This window comes from Camelina sativa, chromosome 15, assembly GCF_030686135.1.
Source record: "Camelina sativa cultivar CO46 ecotype springtype chromosome 15, ASM3068613v1".
In the NCBI taxonomy this organism is placed as follows: domain Eukaryota; kingdom Viridiplantae; phylum Streptophyta; class Magnoliopsida; order Brassicales; family Brassicaceae; genus Camelina; species Camelina sativa.
The window spans coordinates 33,806,258-33,828,150 of record NC_141894.1 but is presented as its reverse complement, the minus strand read 5'-3'; the positions used below and the strand labels follow the sequence as shown (position 1 = coordinate 33,828,150).

At 40.6% G+C, this 21,893-nt stretch overlaps 1 protein-coding gene and 1 non-coding gene across 7 annotated transcripts; one reads left to right on the top strand and one right to left on the bottom strand.

Annotated features, from left to right (window-relative positions):
* The first annotated feature begins 7,241 nt into the window (after positions 1-7,241).
* On the top strand, positions 7,242-7,350 carry LOC147927654 (small nucleolar RNA R71). Its single transcript, XR_015583191.1, has one exon. It is a non-coding gene; the product is annotated as a small nucleolar RNA R71 (small nucleolar RNA).
* A 6,383-nt stretch (positions 7,351-13,733) lies between these two features.
* LOC147927653 (uncharacterized) lies at positions 13,734-21,478 on the bottom strand. 6 transcript variants are annotated; one of them, XM_087486699.1, is made up of 15 exons: positions 20,723-21,023; positions 20,015-20,126; positions 18,710-18,835; positions 16,095-16,207; positions 15,885-16,007; positions 15,579-15,796; positions 15,408-15,483; positions 15,228-15,314; positions 15,010-15,090; positions 14,865-14,897; positions 14,726-14,779; positions 14,400-14,441; positions 14,225-14,303; positions 14,061-14,131; positions 13,734-13,971 (listed from the first exon to the last, which is right to left on the bottom strand). In XM_087486699.1, the coding sequence occupies exons 3-15, from the start codon at positions 18,720-18,722 to the stop codon at positions 13,879-13,881; spliced, it is 1,083 nt and encodes a 360-aa protein (XP_087342825.1). In that variant the 5' UTR covers positions 18,723-18,835; positions 20,015-20,126; positions 20,723-21,023; the 3' UTR covers positions 13,734-13,878. The 6 variants fall into 6 exon arrangements, 4 of the variants coding, with proteins under 4 accessions (XP_087342825.1, XP_087342822.1, XP_087342824.1 ...); XR_015581307.1 differs by lacking the exon at positions 18,710-18,835 and having other exon boundaries at positions 14,730-14,779; positions 20,723-21,478; XM_087486696.1 differs by lacking the exon at positions 18,710-18,835 and having other exon boundaries at positions 20,723-21,478.
* Positions 21,479-21,893: the final 415 nt, after the last annotated feature.

Sequence of the window (21,893 nt, the reverse complement as noted above, 5' to 3'; positions counted from 1 at the left end):
AATTCGGTCTGCTCGAGCGGGTGTGGTTTCGTCAGTCGAGTGAGGGTCATGACTAGTGCGCGTGTGCGGACGGCGAGAATGGTGCACGGATCGAGTGGACGTGGGTCGAGTGAGAAGAGGGTGACTCGAACGAGACTGTCCGGCGAGGGTCGAGTCGAGATGGTGCGACTTGAGCGAGGCTGTGCTTTGACTGTGGCTCGATGGTCCGGAGATAGATGGCTTGAGAGTATCAAAAGGTGCGGCTCGAAGGACGTGGATGAGGCTGGATCCAGTGGAGGTGAGTCTTGGTTCCGGTCTTGACAAAGGATCCAATTGCATCATGCCTGGCTCATCCGCGTACAAGTGCATCTCCAAGGTGGAAAGGAACTGAATTGTCTCCTCTCTGTATCCGTTCTTGGGGGTGTTCATAATTTTCTCCAGATGGCATCGCCGAAACAGGTACTGAACATCCTCCCAAATCCCTAGTAGCTCCATCGTCTCAGATGCTTTTCGTCGTACAGATTTCCTTGGCTCTTGTTCTGGACGCAATGCAGGTTCCTCTTGTTCGTAATCACTGCCTTCGTCTCTGGAGAAGGGAACTCCTGCTGATCTCTTTCTGCGACTCTTGCTCTTGGAGAGCGGTTTGTCTGTTCTGCTCAAACCCGCTGCTTGTTCTGAACCCCCAACAACCTCGTCAACCATGTTCTTCATTTTCATGAAACGCTTCACCATGGATTCGGGGGATGAACGTTCTCCAGCGACACAACCATATGCCTCTCTCATCTCGTGTATAAGCTCAGTACTTTTTATGTTTCTCTGAAACATGTAAACTCAAAGCGAAACGTTAATACGTAAGTGAGCAAATAATAAGAGCAGTTATGAAGGTCGAAACTTGAAAGTGCAAAGAGAGAATAGACCGATCATGTGCCAGGTCGGGGTTGGCTGAGTCGAATTCGGTCTGCTCAAGCGGGTGTGGTTTTGTCGGTCGAGTGAGGGTCATGACAAGTGCGCGTGTGCGGACGGCGAGAACGGTGCACGGATCGAGTGGACGTGGGTCGAGTGAGAAGAGGGTGACTCGAACGAGACTGTCCGGCGAGGGTCGAGTCGAGATGGTGCGACTCGAGCGAGGCTGTGCTTTGACTGTGGCTCGATGGTCCGGAGATAGACGGCTTGAGAGTATCAAAAGGAGCGGCTTGAAGGACGTGGATGAGGCTGGATCGAGTGGAGGTGAGTCTTGGTTCCGGTCTTGACAAAGGCTCCAACGGACAGGTCGAGTTGAAGGATGATGCAGTTGACTCCAACGGTAGTCGAGTCGGCGAGGGTCGATTCAGGTCTACCGTGTGAGTGGATGGTGGTGACTCGAACGAGAGGGTCGAGTCGACGTGGTGGCGCGACGGACTCAAGAGATGACGACGGTGAAGATTCCAGGACTCGAAGCTTCGACGGCAACTCAAGCAGGACTGGTCGATTGGTGTGTCGGAGCAGTAAGCCGATGGTGGTGAAGAGATGGCGATGTCTAGGGGGTGAGAGAGTGAAGCGAGAGAGAGGGAGAGAGATAATAATGGTGAGTTATGGTTGGTGGGTGGGAGGAAAAAGAAAAGAGATGAGAAGTGATTTAAAAAGAGAAGGAGAATTGTGAGGATAGGGATGGTGGGGAGGTGAGGTGACACAAAGATGATGTATCTGTGGAGAGGGAGCAAGTGAGATGGGTGATGGGAGATGATAAAGGTTCACGTGGGGGGGGGGGGGGAGAAACAAGTGGATTGACCGTTTTTTATTCTCTCTCATTTACTCTGCTTTTTCTCCTTTTCCCACTTCATTTCTGTAAAACACATCATACAGTATGACTCGGAATTCTCTCCTCAGGAGTCCGACACCCTCTTTTCTTTTTTTGACTCTGCTTCTCTCTTATATTTATTATCCTCAATCTCTTCTGTAAACCTCAATATACACGGCTTTACTCCAAACTCACTCTGTTGACTGCATTTTTTTATGTTGCTTAAACTCCTTTATGTAGATTCCTAAACACAAGAAAACCAAAAACAAAAATTAAAAACACAAGGATCCTAAAAAAATATTTACAGTAATACCTTTGGGACTTCCTCCCAAGTGAGATTGTTTAAAGTCACTAGCTTGACTTTTCAGCTTTTTAGGCTTTTGGGGGTTCATAGAGGAGCACAGAAGACCCCTCTGGTCGGACTTGATCAGCTAAATATTTCTTGACTCTCTGACCATTTACAGTAAATTCACTACCATCCTTGTTCAGAAGAGTGATGGCTCTGAATGGCAGAACTTCCTTGACGTCAAAAGGTCCAGACCACCTAGACTTAAGCTTTCCAGGAAATAACTTATGTTTGGAGTTGGAAAGCAAAACCTGATCTCCAGCCTTGAGCTCCTTGACAGCAATTTTCTTATCATGAAAATTCTTGGTTCTTTTTTTGTAAATCTTCGAGCTCTCATAGGCATCAAGTCTGATTTCTTCCAACTCGTGGATGTCCAGAGACCTCTTAGCCTGAGCCGTATCAATATCCAAGTTCAGCAACTTGATAGCCCAAAGCGCCTTGTACTCAACCTCTACAATGAGATGACATGCTTTACCATATATCAGCTGAAATGGTGTTCTTCCTATTGGCGTTTTGAAAGCCGTCCTGTACGTCCAGAGAGTCTCGTCCAACTTCACAGACCAGTCTTTCTTCGAACCTCCAACAATCCTCGACAAGATACCCTTGATCTGCTTATTTGAGACTTCAACCTGTCCACTGGTCTGAGGGTGATACGCGGTAGACACCTTGTGCTTGACCCCATACTTCTTCTGCATACCTTCAAACACCTTGTTGACAAAGTGAGTTCCACCATCACTGATCACTACTCTGGGTATCCCATACCTTGGAAAGATTATACTCTTGAACAACTTCAAAACGACCTTGTGATCATTGGTAGGACTGGCAATGGCTTCAACCCACTTAGAAACATAATCAACTGCCACCAGAATATAGACATTACCATTTGATGGAGGATTGAAAGGTCCCATGAAGTCTATCCCCCAAACGTCAAATATCTCTACTTCCAGGATCGGATTCTGGGGCATCTGTTCCTCCTTGTGATGTTGCCCGTTCTTTGACAAGCATCACACTTGGTGATGAAACTGGTGAGCGTCCTTGAACAAGGTTGGCCACCAGAGACCTGCTTGAAAAACCTTCTGAGCTGTCTTGAACGTGGCGAAGTGACCTCCATAGGTGGAGTCGTGACAGTTCTCAAGCACTCCCAATACTTCTCCTTCTACTATGCATCTTCTGAACAGACCGTCAGAACCTCTCTACAAATAGGGTTCATCCCAGAAGTAGTGGTTTACCTCTCTAAAAAACTTCTTCTTCCTGTAGGGATCCATGTCATCAGGAACTTCTTCACAGACCTTGTAATTCACTATATCAGCATACCATGGTGCAGTATCCGAAGTGATCGCCATACAGTTGATTTTTAGGTTCTAACCCCGGTGTCATGCATCTGCTCGCAAACCTGGGCGACCAGAAGTTGTTCCTCAGGCATTGAGTCATCTATTGGAACAACATCTTCAATCCTCATCCTTGACAAGTGGTCTGCAACTCCATTTTCTATTCCTTTCTTATCAACTATCTCCATGTCAAACTATCTCCATGTCAAACTCCTGAAGAAGCAGGATCCATCTCAACAGTCTTGGTTTGGTATCCTTCTTCGAGTAGATGTGTCTCAGAGCAGCATGATCAGTATACACAATGACCTTCGAACCCACAAGATAACTCCTGAATTTTTCGAATGCAAACACAACTGCTAGGAATTCCTTCTCTGTGGTAGCATACCTTCCCTGAGTCCCGTCCAAGGTGCGACTCGCGTAGTAGATGACATGAAGCTTCTTGTCAATACGCTGTCCCAGAATAGCTCCAACTGCAAAGTCTGAAGCGTCACACATAATCTCAAATGGATGATCCCCAATTCGGAGCTTGAACTATGGGTGCCAAAACCAAGGCCTCCTTGATCTTGCTGAAAGCTTCCAAGCACGCTGCATCAAATTCGAACTCAACTTCCATGCACAGCAACCTTGTCAAAGGTCTTGCAATTTTTGAGAAGTCATTAATGAATCTCCTGTAAAACCCAGCATGTCCCAGAAAACTTCTGATGTCCTTCACTGTCTTAGGCGGTTGAAGCTGAACCATGACCTCAATCTTAGCTTTGTCAACCTCAATTCCTTTCTCAGAAATCTTGTGTCCCCGAACTATCCCTTCTTCAACCATGAAGTGGCATTTCTCCCAGTTTCAGCACCCAGGTTCGTCTCCTCACATCGCGTCAATACCCTGCACAGATTCAACAAACAGGAGGAGAAAGTGGAACCGTATATAGAGAAGTCGTCCATAAACACTTCCACTGACTCCTCAATTAAATCCGAGAAAATTAAAGTCATGCACCTCTGAAAGGTGGCAGGAGCATTGCACAAACCAAATGGCATCCGTCCGTAGGCAAAAATGCCATAGGGACAAGTAAAGGTTGTCTTTTCTTGATCATTTGGGTGGATAGGGATTTGGAAGAATCCACTATACCTATCAAGGAAACAGTAATAAGGATGACTAACTAGTCTTTCCAACATTTGATCAATGAAAGGTAGAGGAAAATGATCCTTTTCTAGAAACAACATTCAACTTCCTATAATCAATGCACATCCTATGTCCTGTGATGGTCCTAGTTGGGATTAGCTCATTTTTTTTATTTTTGATGACAGTGATTCCTCCCTTTTTAGGTACACAGTGCACTAGAGATACCCAAGTACTATCAGAGATAGGATAGATAACTCCAGCATCAAGTAGTTTTAGGATTTCTTTCTTAACTACCTCTTTCAGATTAGGGTTCAATCTTCTTTGGGGTTCAATACTAGCATAAGACTCATTTTCAAGATTGATCCTATGTGTGCAAAGACTAGGTGAGATTCCTTTGATATCATTAAAGAATAACCTATAGCCTTTCTAAACTTTTTTAGCTTCAGTTACTAGCAATCCCAATTCATCATCACTCAACCTAGCATTCACTATGACAGGATAAGTAGAATATGTTCCCATAAAAACGTACCTGAGCCCGGAAGGAAGAGTTTTGAGTTCTACCTTTGGAGCTTTCAGTTCTGACCAGTCGTCAGCATGGGAGTCTGGAATGATCGCGGTCGAGTGAGAGGAATGCGACTCGATCGACGTGACATTGGTGTCCTCGATTAGGGTCTTGACGTCAGTCGAGTGGGAGATATCATGTTCTGAACTCTCTGTCTCAACTGCACGTACCTCCTCTACGTTAGATAGCTGCTCGAATTCCTCTGATCCATCTGTTTCTCTGTGGGAATCTAGCAGATTTTTTGTAATAAGTGGTCTCCCCATGCAGGAACCCTTCTTCTCCACCCTTGGTCAAAGCAGTCTTGAGATGATCCTCCTCAGCTAGTTCCTCCAACAACTCATCAGCCAATTTATCCATCTCTTCAATGTAGAAGACTTGTCCTCCTATCGTTGGCTTCTTCAAGGTATCTTTGATGTCAAACTTCATAGTGAAGTCGTCGCCCAGATTGAGGTCAATCTTGCCATTTCTGACATCAATGATGGCTCCAACAGTCGCTATGAAGGTCTTCGTAAGATCAGAGGATCTTTTGGTTCTTCATCCATCTCTAGAACCACAAAGTCGGTTGGCACTTCCACGTCTCTGATCCTGACGGGTAATTCTTCTAAAATACCATTTGGAAGTCTCACTTATCTATCTGCAAGGATGAGAGAGATGTCGCAACCCTTGAACCTTGTAAAACCCCAACCTCGTAGCAACAGAGAGTGGCATCAGATTAACTGAAGCGCCAAGGATCACATAGACACCTATCAAAAGACATATGTCTAAGGGAGCAAGGGTAGAGTGAATGATCCAGGATCTTGAGCTTCTTGGGTACAATCGTCTTCTGAATGATTGCACTGCACTCAAGACTTAGTACCACCATGCCTTGAACTTCTTTTGATCTCTCCATCACTAAATCCTTGAGGAATTTCTGGGGTAGTGAGGAACAAGTGCGAATGCGTCCAGCAATGGCATCCTCAACTCAATCTCCTTGACTTGTTTTTCGAACAAGGCTTTGTACTTCTCAGTAAGCTGCTTCTTGAACCTCACTGGAAATGGTAGAGGAGGGCTTGTACGGTGGGGGGATGAACCTCGCAGGTCTGTCGTCAGAAATAATAGGCTCCTTAACAGCTTAAGATTCGGACTGCTTCACTGGTTCAACGGGTCTTTGACTGTTTCGACTGGGTTCTCCATCTGAGCGTCATCCTGACCAAAATCTTCCCCATCTAATTCCTCACTTTCCTGAGTGACGTCTGGAACTCCTTCCCTGGGAGGCAATGTTTTCCCACTTCTCAAGGTAATGGCATTGGCGAACTCCCTTGGGGTTTTGAACAGCCTTTCCTGGGAATTGGCCAGGGCTTTAGTGCAGAAGTAGAAGCGGATTGACCTTCCATGTACCTTATTTTCGAATTCAGAGCTTCGAATTTGACGTTCAGGTCATTGTAGGAAACATTCCATCCTCTGACTAAGGTCAGCAAAATTCTTAGCAGTATCCATAGAACCGCTAGCTTGACCCTGAAGAAGTTGTTGCATCATTTGCTTAATTTCTTGATATGGGGCTGGAGTCGGCTGAACTGGTTGAGGGTGGAATCCTGGTGGTGGTCCTTAAGGAGCTAGGTATCCCTGCTGGAACTGTTGTTTAGGAGCGAATCCCGGATTGTAAGGAACAAAAGGTTTTTGTTGACCTTGCTGTTGTTGTTGGGGCGGGTACAACTGATCTTGTGGATTAGCAACATTGTTACTTCGGTAAGACAAATTGGGGTTCATCTTGTAGGGGTTGTAACCTTTGTTGTATCCACCCTGATTCTGGATATAGCTGATCTCCTCAGTCTGCTCGCCCTCCCCATCTGGAACTTTGGAAAGGGTCATCCTCAGATACAAAGTGGACGCTCCTCTGCTGGCTTAGCAAGAGACGGTCAAGCTTCTCATTGACATTTTTGAGGTCCTTCTTGTACTTCTCCTCAGACCCAGCGTCGCCGCGAACTGTGCGGTCATAGTCCTCATTGTAGTTGCCATCTGACTGGGCGAGATTCTCAACCAATTGCCATCCTTCATCAACGTCTTTGTTCAGGAAATTTTTGTTAAAGTGTCAAGCAACATGCAGATTTTTTGGAAGTACACCACGGTATAGAGTGCTCAGCAGTGACTCGTTGCTGAAACCATGGTGTAGACAATGGCTGTGGTAACCCTTGAAACGCTCCTAGGCTTCACATAATGATTCTGAGCTCTTCTAAGTGAAGCTGGGAAAATCTCATTCCTGAGACGTGCTGTTCTGGAGTTGGAGAAAAACTTGGCCAGAATGCCTTCTTGCAACCATCCGAGGTGGTGATTGATCCCTTTGGGAAGGTTTTTCTCCATTGATGAGCCTTGTCTCCTAGGGATAATGGGAAGAGGGCGCAACTTGTAACCGTCCTCACTCACGCCGGTGATCATGGTGAGACTGCAAAGACGGTCCGAACTCGTCCAAGTGGTCGAGTGGATCCTCCATAGGCAACCCATGGAACTTGTTTCCTTGGATCATGGAGATCAGACCACTTTTGATTTTGAAATTTTTGTTCTACACGGCGGGAGGGACGATTCCAGCATGCTGAGTATGAGTGTTCGGTGCATCCCACCACCAATGTTTCGCGGTCCCGGATGTGGTTCATTCTGTTGTTCCATAGTGACTGGTACGGGATGATTGGTGGAAGTACGAGCTTGTCGTGGGCGTTGCAAACCGATTGATTTCGTCGATAACAGGAAGGAGATTCTGTTGCCCTCTTGATCTGGTGTGCATGCAAGGTTGCAATCAACAGGTACCTGAGGTGCAAGACAAACAAGCAGAAAACCAAAGCAAGTTAGTACTCAGAATGATAAGTGTAACATAACTTAATCTTGCAAAACTTGAAATCTTAAAGGTAGCAAAACGATTCCCAAATGGCAACAGCGCCAAATTGATACTATGGTTTTTGTGTCCTCTATCCTAGTAGGTTCAATTAACCTTATGTAGTTGTTAGTACTTAAGGTGTCAATCCAAATGGGATGATGCTAGTCACTCAAGATGCAATCAAGAAGTCACAAGTTTAAGCCAATTCAAAAAGAGTGTTTTTCTAACAATCCTAGAATGGTCAAAATACAAAACGGAAATGAGTCACAGAAACAGAAACGAAAATGTATGACAAGAAGCAAGCAAGATAAGCAAAACCAAAAACGATTCTAAGCATGAACAAATAAAACAGTTTCGGGGAATGTAATATCAATCAAAAAGATAAAAGTCCTAAGGATGGGAGTAATTGATGTCGGTGGAGTATCCTAGTCTACAGAGTGTTTAACATACCACAAACAAACTATCCCTAAACAATGAACATCACAACCTAGCTAATCCAATCTCTTGGCAAAAGCTACTCAGACTCAACCACTTCCATACCTAGCTCTCGCTAGAGGAACATGGTCGAGCAGGCATTACAAACAAGTTCATTCATGTCAATAAACATCCTAGACAACTAATCTCTTAGGCTAGGAACGTAAGTCTCTGGCACTAGTTGGTCAGACATTTCATCAAACACCTTTTGGGTGTGGGAAATGTCTCAAACCTAGTCCCAATTGATCAGAGAAAAACTAGTATTTCTTACTCTAGTCCAGAAGGGTATCATGCAATCAACGCTTAAACACTCTACATCCTAAGATCCTCCACCTAATCTATCCCATCCTCAAGAACTAACGCACTACTCAGATCCGGAAATCATCACCAAAGATACAAATCGAGAAAACATTGAAACAAGCATTCTTAGATAGGTAAAAATGAGGATGAACAAGTTTGTAGAAGAGAATCAAATGCAAATACTCAATGTATTAAAAGATATCTGGATACAAAGTCTGAGAACGGTTTTGGAGGGCTAGGTAAAAACCTTCAGAACAAAATGAGATAAAAGATAAGATGATGTCCGCCAAGACTTAACAAAAACGTATTTATAGTAAAAATATGTAAATCCCTAAAACTTAAAACGACAAGATGAAGAGTCGGTTTGGGAATCTCTTGAAGCGTGTAAGACGGAACATCTTCCTGACATGTGCGAACGAGTAGTGGCTCGAGTGGGTGATGGTGTTGGCTCGAGTGGAGGAGGGTCGAGTCGACGGGTGGCGACTCGAGCTGGATGTATACGCTTCCACTAAAACAATGATAACTTTTGAACCATACCTCCGATTGGTTTGAAATGAACTGCATTGGAAAGATGACTCAATTCTCTACAACTTTGATGAAGACGTCGAAAGCTAAATCCCACTCGGGCGGAGCGAATCGAACGAGGTGTCTCGAGTGGAGTGACTCGAACGACTAGAGTGGTGCCACTCGAACGACGTCTTGGAGGATGGCTCGAACGACGACTCAAACGGTGATGTTGAGAAATATGTTCCCGACGTCTCCTAGATACCTTAAATACTCCAAAATGCAAAATGTATGCAAGGATGATGCAAGAACTACCTAGACATGCAAAGTGTAAGGAAAAGACTAGAAGATGTTGGAAAACAATCAGTTATCCTAGCTAAATGCATGATAAATATATGCTAAAGGGAGACAAAATATAGACATATCACGTTGTAACACTTTAGGATCGAATCCTGAGAGATAAAACAATTACACTATGAAATTATATAGATTAAATATAGCCAAGGCAATGGAAAAGTTTGTGAAACAAGTAACTAATCAAAAACGGAAAGTAAATAAGTTTTTTCTAAATCAAAAAGGAAATATTGGGCATAGGGAATCTTTGGAGAATATAATCTCGGACTAGGATGGTTAGATGGGGATGCGTTAAACACCGTTCTAGAACTCAAATTAGAGTTGTAAAGCTAATCTACTTCTGCAGCGTTAACTATCTATGCAATGAATTCACTAAACCCTAAACTATCGTTTGGATCTAGCAAAACAAGCAAGCAATAACAAGTTCAAGTTTGATTAGTTTACAAGGTGCCTTAACTTCAACTTTCGTTGGCTAAGGATCATCTTTCTCACCTATGTTCTTTTTAAGTATCTCAACAACACTTTCGGTGCCATGATGAGTTTAACCTACAATCATAAACTAGGTAGCTAATCTAGTTAAGCTTTAAGAATAGATGAAGAACAAAATAGATCAACCCCAAATCTAAAACACCATCGTTAGTAAATCATAAACCCCTTTGAAACCCAAAACCCAATAGGTAAACTACTTAGACATGGAGAAACAAAAACAGCAAATCAAAGATGAAGAAAGCATAATTGAATTGCAAAAGAATAGAAAATAGGGTTTAGAAATCTTCTCCAAAGTGTCAAGAAGGATTATAGATCGTCTCCCCCAGCTCTGAATACAGAATAGTCTCAGAAAAATAAAGCTTATGTCTCTGGAGGCCAAGCCTCTAACTTAAATATCAAAATAAAACCCTAAAAGTCGGTTTAAAACAAAAAAGAAAAAGTTGCTTCGGGTACGGGACTGTACAATCCCGAATGAGGATCAGCCGATCCTGGATGCTTTTTCTGTGTTTGCTCCATCTGCTTGCTAGTTCGATCAATCTTCTCCAAATTGGCTCCAAATGCATATTTTCATCCCCAAAACACTAAGATTTCATCCCCAAAACACTCAGTTTCCTTCCAAAGTAACCTAGAACCTGTACAGACTCACAAAAGACAAAAAATACTCTAAAAGCACACTTCGACTCAATAAAAAAATTCAAAAGAAACCTAAAAACTATGGTTAAAACCTATAAAATTCAGACACATCACGAGTACACTTGTGGCGTCGGCTCTGATATGCTCAAATTTAACCCTGAGCTGCTCTCTCAAATTAAGAGATCAATTGTAGTACCTAGGGATCGAATCCACAAGAACTCTAGATTCACACAATAGACTTATTATTCTTTTAATTATGCTAAACAGAAATATTGTAATTAAATTGCAAGATTAAACAGAAAATAAAAGAGTTGTTAATCAATAGGAACAAACGCTAGGTCTAGGGAAATTCTCAGGAAATCATGGAAAATCAGATCAATTAATTAAACAAGCAGGATTCAACAATTAAGCACCGTTCTTGAACTCTAAACACAATTATAAAATAAATCAGTTCTCACTGCAAATATTATCTAAGTTTAAAACCAGAAAATCCAAATCTCTTTGGAAAATTTAAGTTAAAAACCAGCAAGAAAATCAGGTTTAGATAAGTTCACAAAATCACTAATTCAAATCTCTTTGCAAAAAGTAATTTTGCTCACCAAAAGTTTTATTCAGGAAAATCAATTATATTCTCATATCAATCAATAATCCTAAGATCTAAATCAAGATGACTAATCAAAGATCTAGCATTAAAAACAACCTATGGTGAAGAACAAGAAAGATAATGAATCCTAAATTAACAGATCTAACAATACATGAAATCCCTAATGAGAAACCCTAAACCTAACAAACAGATATACTCAGACATAATCAATGAAACACAAAACATCTTCTGAATAAATTGCATTAAGAAAGAGATTAAAGAAGAAGTAAAGGAATTTTGAATCTTCTCTGAAGGAGTCTTGATTCTTCTCTCCAAAAGCTCTCTAAATCTCTCACAGGGTTTTGCTCTCAAAAGTTACAGGGAAAAATAAAGCTTAGGTCTAAACAATAACCATAAAAATCCTATTTATATTCCTAAAAACGTCTAGGGACTAATGATGCAAATATGGAAAACTTTGGGACAGCTTTGTAAATCTTCAAAACTTGTGGGAAAACTTCCAATTTCTTCTTGTGGCCTAGCATCGATCGACACTGTGTCTGCATCGGTCGATGCAACATCTAAATTTGTCTCCCAACTTTGCAACTTCAGCCTCAATGCTTGAATGTCCTCCAAATCCTCCTATTTAGCTCCATTATGCTCCCATCCATGCTAAATCCTATAAATACTCAAAAAGACTCTAAAAACACCAAAAAGACTCTATAAATAAGACTTATATCATGGCTAAAAACACCTAAAAACCATGATATATCAGGCTCGATCCATCCCACCGGCTGTACACCCAGCTGCACTCCTGGCTGCCCTCCAGCATGCACCGCTGATACTGCCATCTACTGCAACTTGGGACAACGAAGCTTTATATTCCCTGTCTCCCTGCAGTGGTAGCACACTCGGGTATCCCCCGCTGCTCTGTCATTGCCCGCTGCTCGACCCTCTACGGATAGTTGACCACTTTTTCCTCCATGCTACCGCACCCATAGCATCCCGCATCACTCGCTCTCTGAGTAGCCTGTCACTTCTTCTTGGTTTTCCTGCACAGGCTTGCCGCCCTTGCTAGAATCACCATGAAGCTAAGCCTTCCTCCGCTGGACTGGCTGCTACGACATGTCCTCTCATGTCCTTCTCTATCTCAGCCGTGACCTCAACCAGCTCCGCTCTTGAGGCGTAACTCCACCCTCAGCAAGTCGTCCCAAAGCTACCTCATAAACCTTCGGTCCTGTGACTCCTCCAACTCCATTGCCCGACCCCCATACACTAAAAGCCGACTGAACTCCATGTCCAGCTCTCGAACCGACCAACACCGCTGTGTCGGCTGCATGAACTGCACCTCCATCCGGTCTAGTGTCTCACGAGGAAAATACTTGCGGTTGAATTCCTACACAAAATCAACCTAAGTCAGATCCCTCTGCACCCTCTTGGCAGCCACTGTTCTCCACCACACGTGAGCGTCATCTACCAAGTGATGAACCCCTTTGTCCACCTGATACTCCTCAGGACACCTAAGAGACTGGAAATTGCGTTCCAGCCTCATCCTCCACGCATCAGCCACTGTAGGATCGGTACCACCCGAGAACAACGTGTACCGATCCTACCCATCTCCCGCGGCATACCAACATACTGGGAATGAGTTCTTGCTCTAGCATCCCTTGGGTGTTGCACCTCTGCCACCACTGGCCGCACAACCAGAGCCTTTACCAAGATAGTTTTTGACAACTGCTCCAACACCTGCGTCACAAAATCCGCATTGCGATCATATCGACCAAGGGTTACATCTTCTACGACCCCCACCGGCTCCACTGGCCAACCCGGCACCAACACTGCCCCCACCGGCTCCACCGGCTAACTCGGCACCAGCACCGCCCCCACCGGCTCCTACGCCTCATCTATACCACTAATGGCCACACCCACTGTTCCCTCCTGAAACGCTTGCGACTCGTCGATGCTCTTAGTTGTTACACTCTGGTCCACAGTCTCGCTAGCAACTGGGCCTCTGCCCCTATCATAAATACAACCGCGACAACAATCGCGTCTATGATCACGACCAACAACAGCTCCACCTCTAACCATCTGCACTACCAAAGACAGATGGCTAAGGACACACTGCTCAAACCACATACACAAACATATAACTTACTGTGGAATCTCATTGAAGGCTCGAGGACCCTCATGCCACACAAAATTAACTAAATCATATAATCAACTCAAGCATGCAATCCCAAAACCTAGAACTGTAAGGGCCCTGATACCACTTGTAACTCCCCAACCGCTATCGTGCTTAGTGGGCCCATGTCCATTCCCGACCCATGGGTCCATCTCACTTAATAGACTTCACGTCCTTTCACTAGGCGCTTGAGTCCATCTCATAACATAGCAGTATATGCCTAACAGTGTTGAATACTTGAATTCACATATCTTTAGTGATATAGATTAGCCGGACTCGAACTAGTTTATTAGAAGAAACAAGTGTCACACAAAGTTATCATATTTTCAATATATCGACATATAAATTTTTATCACATACTACAAAGCTATATATACACTCTTTTCTTATATACTTGATGATTTGTTGTAATCACACTTCGTCCCCTGAGGTCTTGTTGATTGCTTTGCTCAATGGTGGAATAGGAACATCTTCAATCAATAGACTTTGAAAGAACCCGACCAACTGCGCATGCAAAACATATTTGTCGATCATAATACATATATAATTAATCAAATAAAGTTATTGTTGATGGATGAGATAGCCACACGTACCGAGGACAAGGAGACGCAAAGAAGGCTGAATCCAGGGAAATAGAACGGTGCATTTTCCGAAAGAAACAATGCTATATACATGAAACCAATATTTCAAATGTGTCAAAAGATATGAATGAAAATTAGTAGCTAGTAGTTTGTCTTCTAATTACGGCCTTACAAACCTGTCAATGGACTGAATACAAATGGCCCACAGACTTTGCCAAACGACCTCACTCCAGATATGCATCCTTGCACCTTTCCCTACAGCAATTCAAACAAGAGTCTGTGTTCTTTTGTTTTTGTTCGAATGCTAATACAAGAAAAACCAGTATTCAATCTTTACTAGCTAGCTTTTACCTGCTCGCCAGGTCCGACCTGTCTTGAGGCAATACCACAAACCTGCATCCCAAAATGTTCAAACTAATTTAATTTTTATAGAATTAGAACTTAAAACCAATTTGACGATGCATGTATGGGTCCATATTTATTATATAGACCACTCTCATTGCCAATTCTAATACATTACATATTACTCTAGGTCTTATTTCATTTCTGATGTGGAATATTATTCCTAGTACATTATATATTACTCAAAGGTCTTATTTCATTTCGATGTAAGATTACTCACAAAATTTAAGTAGCAGTCTAGAGCGTTAATGACTAATTAAATAAAAATGTCTTACTGACGGCATCACAAACAAGGCTCCAGGTACAAAGATAGTGGTTAAATAAGGAACCTGCATGCGAAATCGACAACAAAAACCAAAGCAAATCAAATTGATATGGAACTTTGAATCAGGTCCCTAGTTTTGATTGACTCACCCATGGTGCCCAAGAAATGCTGACAATGGCCATCTGCATCCCAAACGCCAATATGAACCATGTCAATACTTTTATATAACAAGATCAGTTAATTATTTAAGGTATCAATCATAGAAACATATGTAAGAAAAAACATTATGCTTACGTTTATGAATTCCATAAAAAGTCCTGTTGATAAAAGCTTGCGTTCTCCAATGGCAGATGCAAATCTTGGTAGTACAAAGAGCTGAGAAACATTAAGCAATATATAATTAATTAACGTACGTAGAAAAGGCATTACAAAATATTTAATTATAAATACTATGTTCATATAATCACTCGTAATCATTGCAAAAACAATATAATCACTCGTAATCTATTTACTTGAGAGATAGATCCAACGATAGTAACCAACAACAAGAGATCAGCAAACTGTTTCTTGTCAAATCCAAAACGTGCTTTCAAAAAGTACTGCATAGTTAAAAAAAAAAAGAATATTACGTATTAGTTCATTAATATAAAGAATATATGTAAAATAAAGCGTAGATAATATATGAGCTAAACCAAGAAAGCAGACTCCATTCCACTATCTGAGAAACTGCTGAAGAATGTAACAACCAATGCTTGTACGAATATGGTGCTGCATGCATTAATAAAACCCATATCCATCATTTACTATAAGATTACATGCATGAAGTAAGTAAATATGTACAAATGCGTATAAAATATACCTACCTAGTCTTCATCAAGCTGATCATATCTTTCAATGAAGAATACTTCTTGTGAAAGACACGTGTTTTAATGGGTGTGTTGCTCAGAATCGGCTCTGTTAACCTTCCGACATCTTGATCATGCGTACCATGATTATGATCATTATCTTCTTCAACGTTGAGCCTTTCCTTTAGGAAAACTCTCATGTACACCAGACCAACGAGAAATGATATAGCAGAAACCTAATTACTCCCAAAATATATATATATATGTCACTTGAGAACATACAATTCTAATGAGTTAATTTATATAGAATGATGATAAAAGTACCTGAAAAACCAAAGCTATGGATAGAAAACGAGCAACTAATGTTCCGAAAAGTCCTGAGATTGTTTTGATACCAGCTAAAATACCAAATGCTGATATTCTTCTACTGCCGTGAATATTTTCTGCCTGAATTATTTCATTTAGTTAAGCAAAGTAATCTGATAGAAATGTTATATATTTTATTATAACGACTAATAATTTATTAAAATGTACCACATAAGCATAAGCGAGGCAGTCGACAGTTCCTTCGCATACCATAGCGGTCAGAATCTTGCTTATATAAAACACATAGAAGAATTTTGTATCCCTTCTGAACGCTAAAATTACTGCCAAAATAAAATATTAGAATTATTTTCTTTTGATAGTATGAGACAGTATTATAAAAAGTAAGACGAAAAATCCTATGGTATACTTATACAGTTTTCTTTGGGTAATTAGTACAACAAAAGAATAGTTTTTACTTATTTATTTATTTAGTAGTTATGCATTGGACATTTGTATATAAAAATTGGCAAATTATAGACTAGAATTATGTCATCTATTAACCCTAAGGCTAGATGAATTATTAAACCTCTTTGGTTGAAAAAGAATTATGTCCAGATGGAAGTTATTATGAGGGCGCAAGAAGATCAAGATAGTTCTGTTCTCTATGCCGAATAATAAATCACCAGATCCTGATGGGTATAGTGCAGAATTTTTCAAGGCCACATGGGAGATAGTTGGGCATGAATTCATTTTAGCAGTTCAATCTTTCTTTTCTAAGGGACATATACCCACAGGAATCAACTCTACCATCCTAACTCTTATCCCAAAGAAGCTGGGAGCAAGTGAAATGAAAGATTACCGACCAATTTCGTATTCTAGAAAGTGATATCGAAGATCATTGCAAATAGGCTCAACCAGGTGCTGCCTAAATTTATCTCTGCCAATTAATATGCTTTTGTTCAAGACCAGCTCTTAATTGAGAATGTTCTTTTAGCGACTGAGTTGGTTAAAGACTATTATAGGGAAGCTATTTCGGCTCGCTGTGCAATCAAAATCGATATCTCTGAAGCGTTTAATTCAGTGCAATGGCCTTTCCTCACTAAAGTTCTTATGGCTCTCAACTTCCCAGCACATTTTATACATTGGATCTCTTTATGTGTCACCAGAGCCTCCTTTTCAGTGCAAGTTAATGGAGAGCTTGCAGATTATTTTTGTAGCTCACGAGGTATCCGACAATAGTGTTCATTGTCCCCCTACCTGTTTGTTGTGTGCATGGATGTGCTTTCTAAGATGTTAGACAAGGCTGCGGGAGTGAGACAGTTTGGTTATCACCCCTGTTGTTAGAACATCGGTCTCACACATCTCAGTTTTGCGGATGACCTTATGGTTCTCTCTGATGGTAAGGTTCGTTCTATAAATGGCATTGTTGATCTTTTATCTGCATTTACACGCCTCTCCGACCTGAAGATCAGTCTAGAAAAATCTACTTTGTACTTAGCTGGTGCTACCTCTGTTGTGGATCAACAAATCGCCAATCGCTTCCTTTTTTGCGATTGGGCAGCTACCGGTGCGTTATTTTGGTTTGCCCCTAGTAACCAAACGGCTCTCTATAGCTGACTGCTTTCGTTACTTGAGAAGCTGCGTCATCGTATTGGTTCTTGGACCGCAAGGTATTTATCTTTTGCAGGCAGGTAGAGTCTCACAAGTTTGGTCCTATGGAGTACCTGTAATTTTTGGCTTGGAGCTTTTAGACTTCCTCGAGAATGCATAAAAGAAATTGATAAGTTTTGCTCTATATTTATGTGGTCGGGCTCTGCGATGAACTCTCACAAAGCAAATGTATCTTGAAGGGGGACTTGGCTTACGGTCTTTGATTCAGGCAAATAACGTAAGCTGTTTGAAGTTGGTCTGGAGAATAGTTTCTCACAGTGACTCGTTATGGGTCAAGTGGGTTAACGCAAATCTGCTTAAGAATGCTTCTTTCTGGTTCATCAAGACAAACACCAACTCGGATTCTTGGATATGGGGTAAGTTGCTAAAGTATAGAGATGTTGTTAAAGCTTTATGTAAAGTTCAAGTGGGGAATGGGGAGCAAACGTCATTCTGGTTTGATCCGTGGTCTGATTTGGGTGCACTTGTTGATGTTGCAGGAGCTCGTGGAGTTATTGATACAGGTATTGGTTGGCATATTTCAGTGGCTGAAGCGTGGGCTAGTCGTCGTTGATGACAACATCGATCTGATCCATTAACGAACATAGAAAATGCTCTGCATATGCAATGGCAACACCGTTGTGCAAAGGAGTTTGTTGTGGTTTGGTGGGGGAAGAATGATGTATTTCGGCCAAAGTTCTCCACAAAAGACACTTGGAATCATATAAGAACAACATCAAGTACAATGGCTTGGCATAAGGGGGTGTGGTTTACTCGTGCTACACCGCGATACACGTTTTGTGCGTGGTTGGCTGTTCTGAATAGGCTCTCGACTGGTGCCCGTATGGCACACTGGAACAGAGCCTTAACAGGACTATGCGGCTTTTGAAATAGGCATTTGGAGACGCGTGATCATTTGTTCTTTACATGTGAGTATGTCTCACTCATTTGGGCTGCTCTCGCTGAAGGTCTTCTCAAAACTAGCTATACAACTGATTGGACAACGATCATGACCTATATCTCCGATCAGCATGGTGATCGGGTAGATGGCTTTCTTATTTGGTATGTTTTCTAGGATGTGCTTTAATTTATACTGTTTGGCGTGAGCGTAATGGTCGGCAGCATGGTGAGGCGTCTCATTCTGCAGACATCATCATCAGGTGGGTGGATAAGTAAGTAAAGGATCAGCTTACCATGATCCGACATATGGGGGGACCATCGCTATGATGAGGGCTACCAACGTTGGCTTCTTGCACGTTCCCAGCCTTTGCTTTCGCTTCGGATTTAACCTTCGTCGGCTTCATTGTCTCATCTATTTCCTATTATAAACATCTGTTTTCAGCTACTGTCACACTTGTGGTAAAACAGTTATTTTTCTTTAAATATAATTTAACATTAAATCAAAAAAAAAGAATTATGTACTATTTGTATGCATTATGTTGGAACTCCGAATCTATCACATTCATTTTTATAGTTGAATTCATTCTTGTCTTTAATTTATGACTCACTTGTGGAAGATCATAGGCAAGATAATATAAGTTTGTTAAATATATAAAAGTGGGAGATAGAATTAGAGAAAATAAAATCTGTTATGTAGGCAAGATATAATAAGTTTTAGAAAGAAAGGGTTGTACATGCGAAGTTACATCACTTGTTGCCCTTAATGGTAATTATTAGCTTAAGCTTTAATCGATAATTGTGCGACCGTTGGAATAAAAAGCATGTCTGGCAACTTATGTGACTCATGAGCGTGAGGATTGAACATCACGCAAATCCACTGAACTGTTTATGTGTAAAATTCAAAACATACTTGTTTAATCAGAAGCTCCATTCGAAGGAACTTTCACGGGATTCTTCACATGTCCTCGAACTATCCTCAAATTTATCTTTTGTTTCATTTAATTTTGTGCCTAGGAATCGCCAAGCTGATAAATTGGCGAAAGAGGCTTTTAATGGGCTGTGCTTTGTAACCTAAACTTTTAGGTCTTATGAAATGCTTCTTTGTCAAAAAAAAAAACTTGTTTAAGATGATTAAGCTTTGTTTGTAATTTCGATTCAAAACCGTTAACTTCCAATGTCGTCTAAAAGAAAAAAAAAACCATTAACTTCAAAAAGTTTTTTCTCAATTTTAAGATTGAAAAAAACATTTTGAATTCAGTTAAAAATCGTTAGATAAAATCGCTATAGATCGATTTGTGTTTTTTGTTTTGGCTTTAATCTAGTGGTATTTGTGAGGTGAACACTAGTGGAGGGGAAAATGACAATACATGGACATGCGCGTATGGTGAAGTGGGGTTAAAGCATCTTTACTTCCACGTATTGCTTTCCAATTAAAGAATATTACATTGACGTACACATATCATACACTTTTAATGTTGGTTTTATCGAGTTAATATTGTTAGTGAGTTGTTTTCTTTGCGTCAGTCAGTGACTCCCACGAATGAAAAGTAACAAAAACAAAAACAAAAGAGAGACAACAAAAGAAAAAGAAAACGGACCAGGAGGAATAATGGAGAGACACATAGGAAGTGTAAGGATTGTTTTAATCCCATATCTGTCTGATAGATTCCCAATTACCGGCATCATTATCATCGTCCCCATCCCTATTGCCTTCATTTATTAGTTCTCATCATTAGCACACACAAAAAAAGTCATCAAGATTATAACATGCATGTAACAGTTAAAATAAAAGAAATCATGTAGTCTCTTTCTGTAAGATATGTTAATTTGAATAATACGGTGTTACATTTTCTAAACAAAATTATTGAAAGAGAGAAGAATATATCGTAGTTAAATAAAAATTGCTTGAATACTTTAAAGGAAAAGTTTTCCCTTCCTAATTTGTATCACCCGAAAATCATATTTTACTCTCTATCAGCTGGATTTTTTTTATTCCAATTTTTTTTTTAACTTTTTTTTTTTTTTTGTCAAACACCAATTTTTTTTTTAACTATGATGTGTGAAACATGGAAGAATGCAGAGTAAGCTCAATTTATAAAGAAAAAATACTCTATGATAAGCACCTAAGAAACCAGTCAAAGCTTTAGTTTCAAATATGAAAGAGAATATGTATTCTTTAAAAATATTTAGGATGGAAAAAAATTCAAAGCCGATGCATCTGAGTAATAATTTCTCAATTTCAAGTTTAGAGCCAGACATTTGGAAGACACTAATGGAAGTATAAATGTGTAAGTAAAGGTTTTTACCACTTGTTGGAAACCAGTGAGGTAAACGGCCAGAGAACATGAGTCGCCTGGACCGGAGCACACGGCGGCAACGGTGACGTCGGTAATGACAGGTACTACCATGAATCCGGCGAAGCCAGAAAGGAAGACCGTCGTCAACATGTGTCTCAGCCCTCCAATTTCGTTCTCCATCACCAATACCTTATGTTTGCCGACTTCTCAATTCAAAAAGAACCAAAAAAACAACACAAAGTGTTTAGAAAAAAAAAAAAAGAGAAAGCTTATTTGAAAAGAGTAGTATGTTATGTTTTCACCGGCGGATATTTTTTTCAGTCTATACATTCTTTGTTTTAAAATCCGATTAAAGCACGAGATCACATCAGACTTTTGAGGACTTTTTGGTATTTTCTGGCCGACTTGATCAACTAGTCACCATTTTTAAAGTATTACAGTTAATTACACATTACTAATTATGTGTCATGTTGTAATAACTACGATCGACATGAAGTTAAGGCTATGAAAAAATATTGGTAGAGTTCACGCTTCAATCTGCACTAAAATATATCTAGACCATTACGAAATTAAAACAAACAAACCATAAATAATTGTATCACGATAAATAAGTAACCGACAGTATGTAACAAATAATCTATCGGAACAAGTTGAACTATTGTGGTTAGTATTGATTGACCAAGCAAAATGTACTAAATATACAATGCATCAGCAAATCAACGACTACAAAAATAGTGAATTTGCAAAAGTATTCTGCCATAACTTAACTTTTGATATGGCAGGTAACGCAGTTTAATAATAGTACTAGAAGCTATAAACCCATCGAAAGGTTTGTCGACCATATATGTATAATTAGATTTTTATATTGTCGCAATATGACATCGCAATAATGTGCGAGTTTTAAAACAGTTGCACCGTTAGAAAATGTATCTAACAAGCTGTCTATAAATTTGTCAACTAGTTTATTTATAGAATTAAATGGAACAAATAAAGAATCCCAAATTAATAGCTGCATATAATTAGCTATCTACTCATATTTAAAGCAAATATTAATGCATATCCAAATCCCAATAATATAAAGACTCTTCCTTTTGTTTTTTGTTTTGTTTTTTTCCAATGTTTTTAAACCCGACCCAGAATTCAAACCAGACAACCTTCCAGATCACCGGGTCATCAGGTC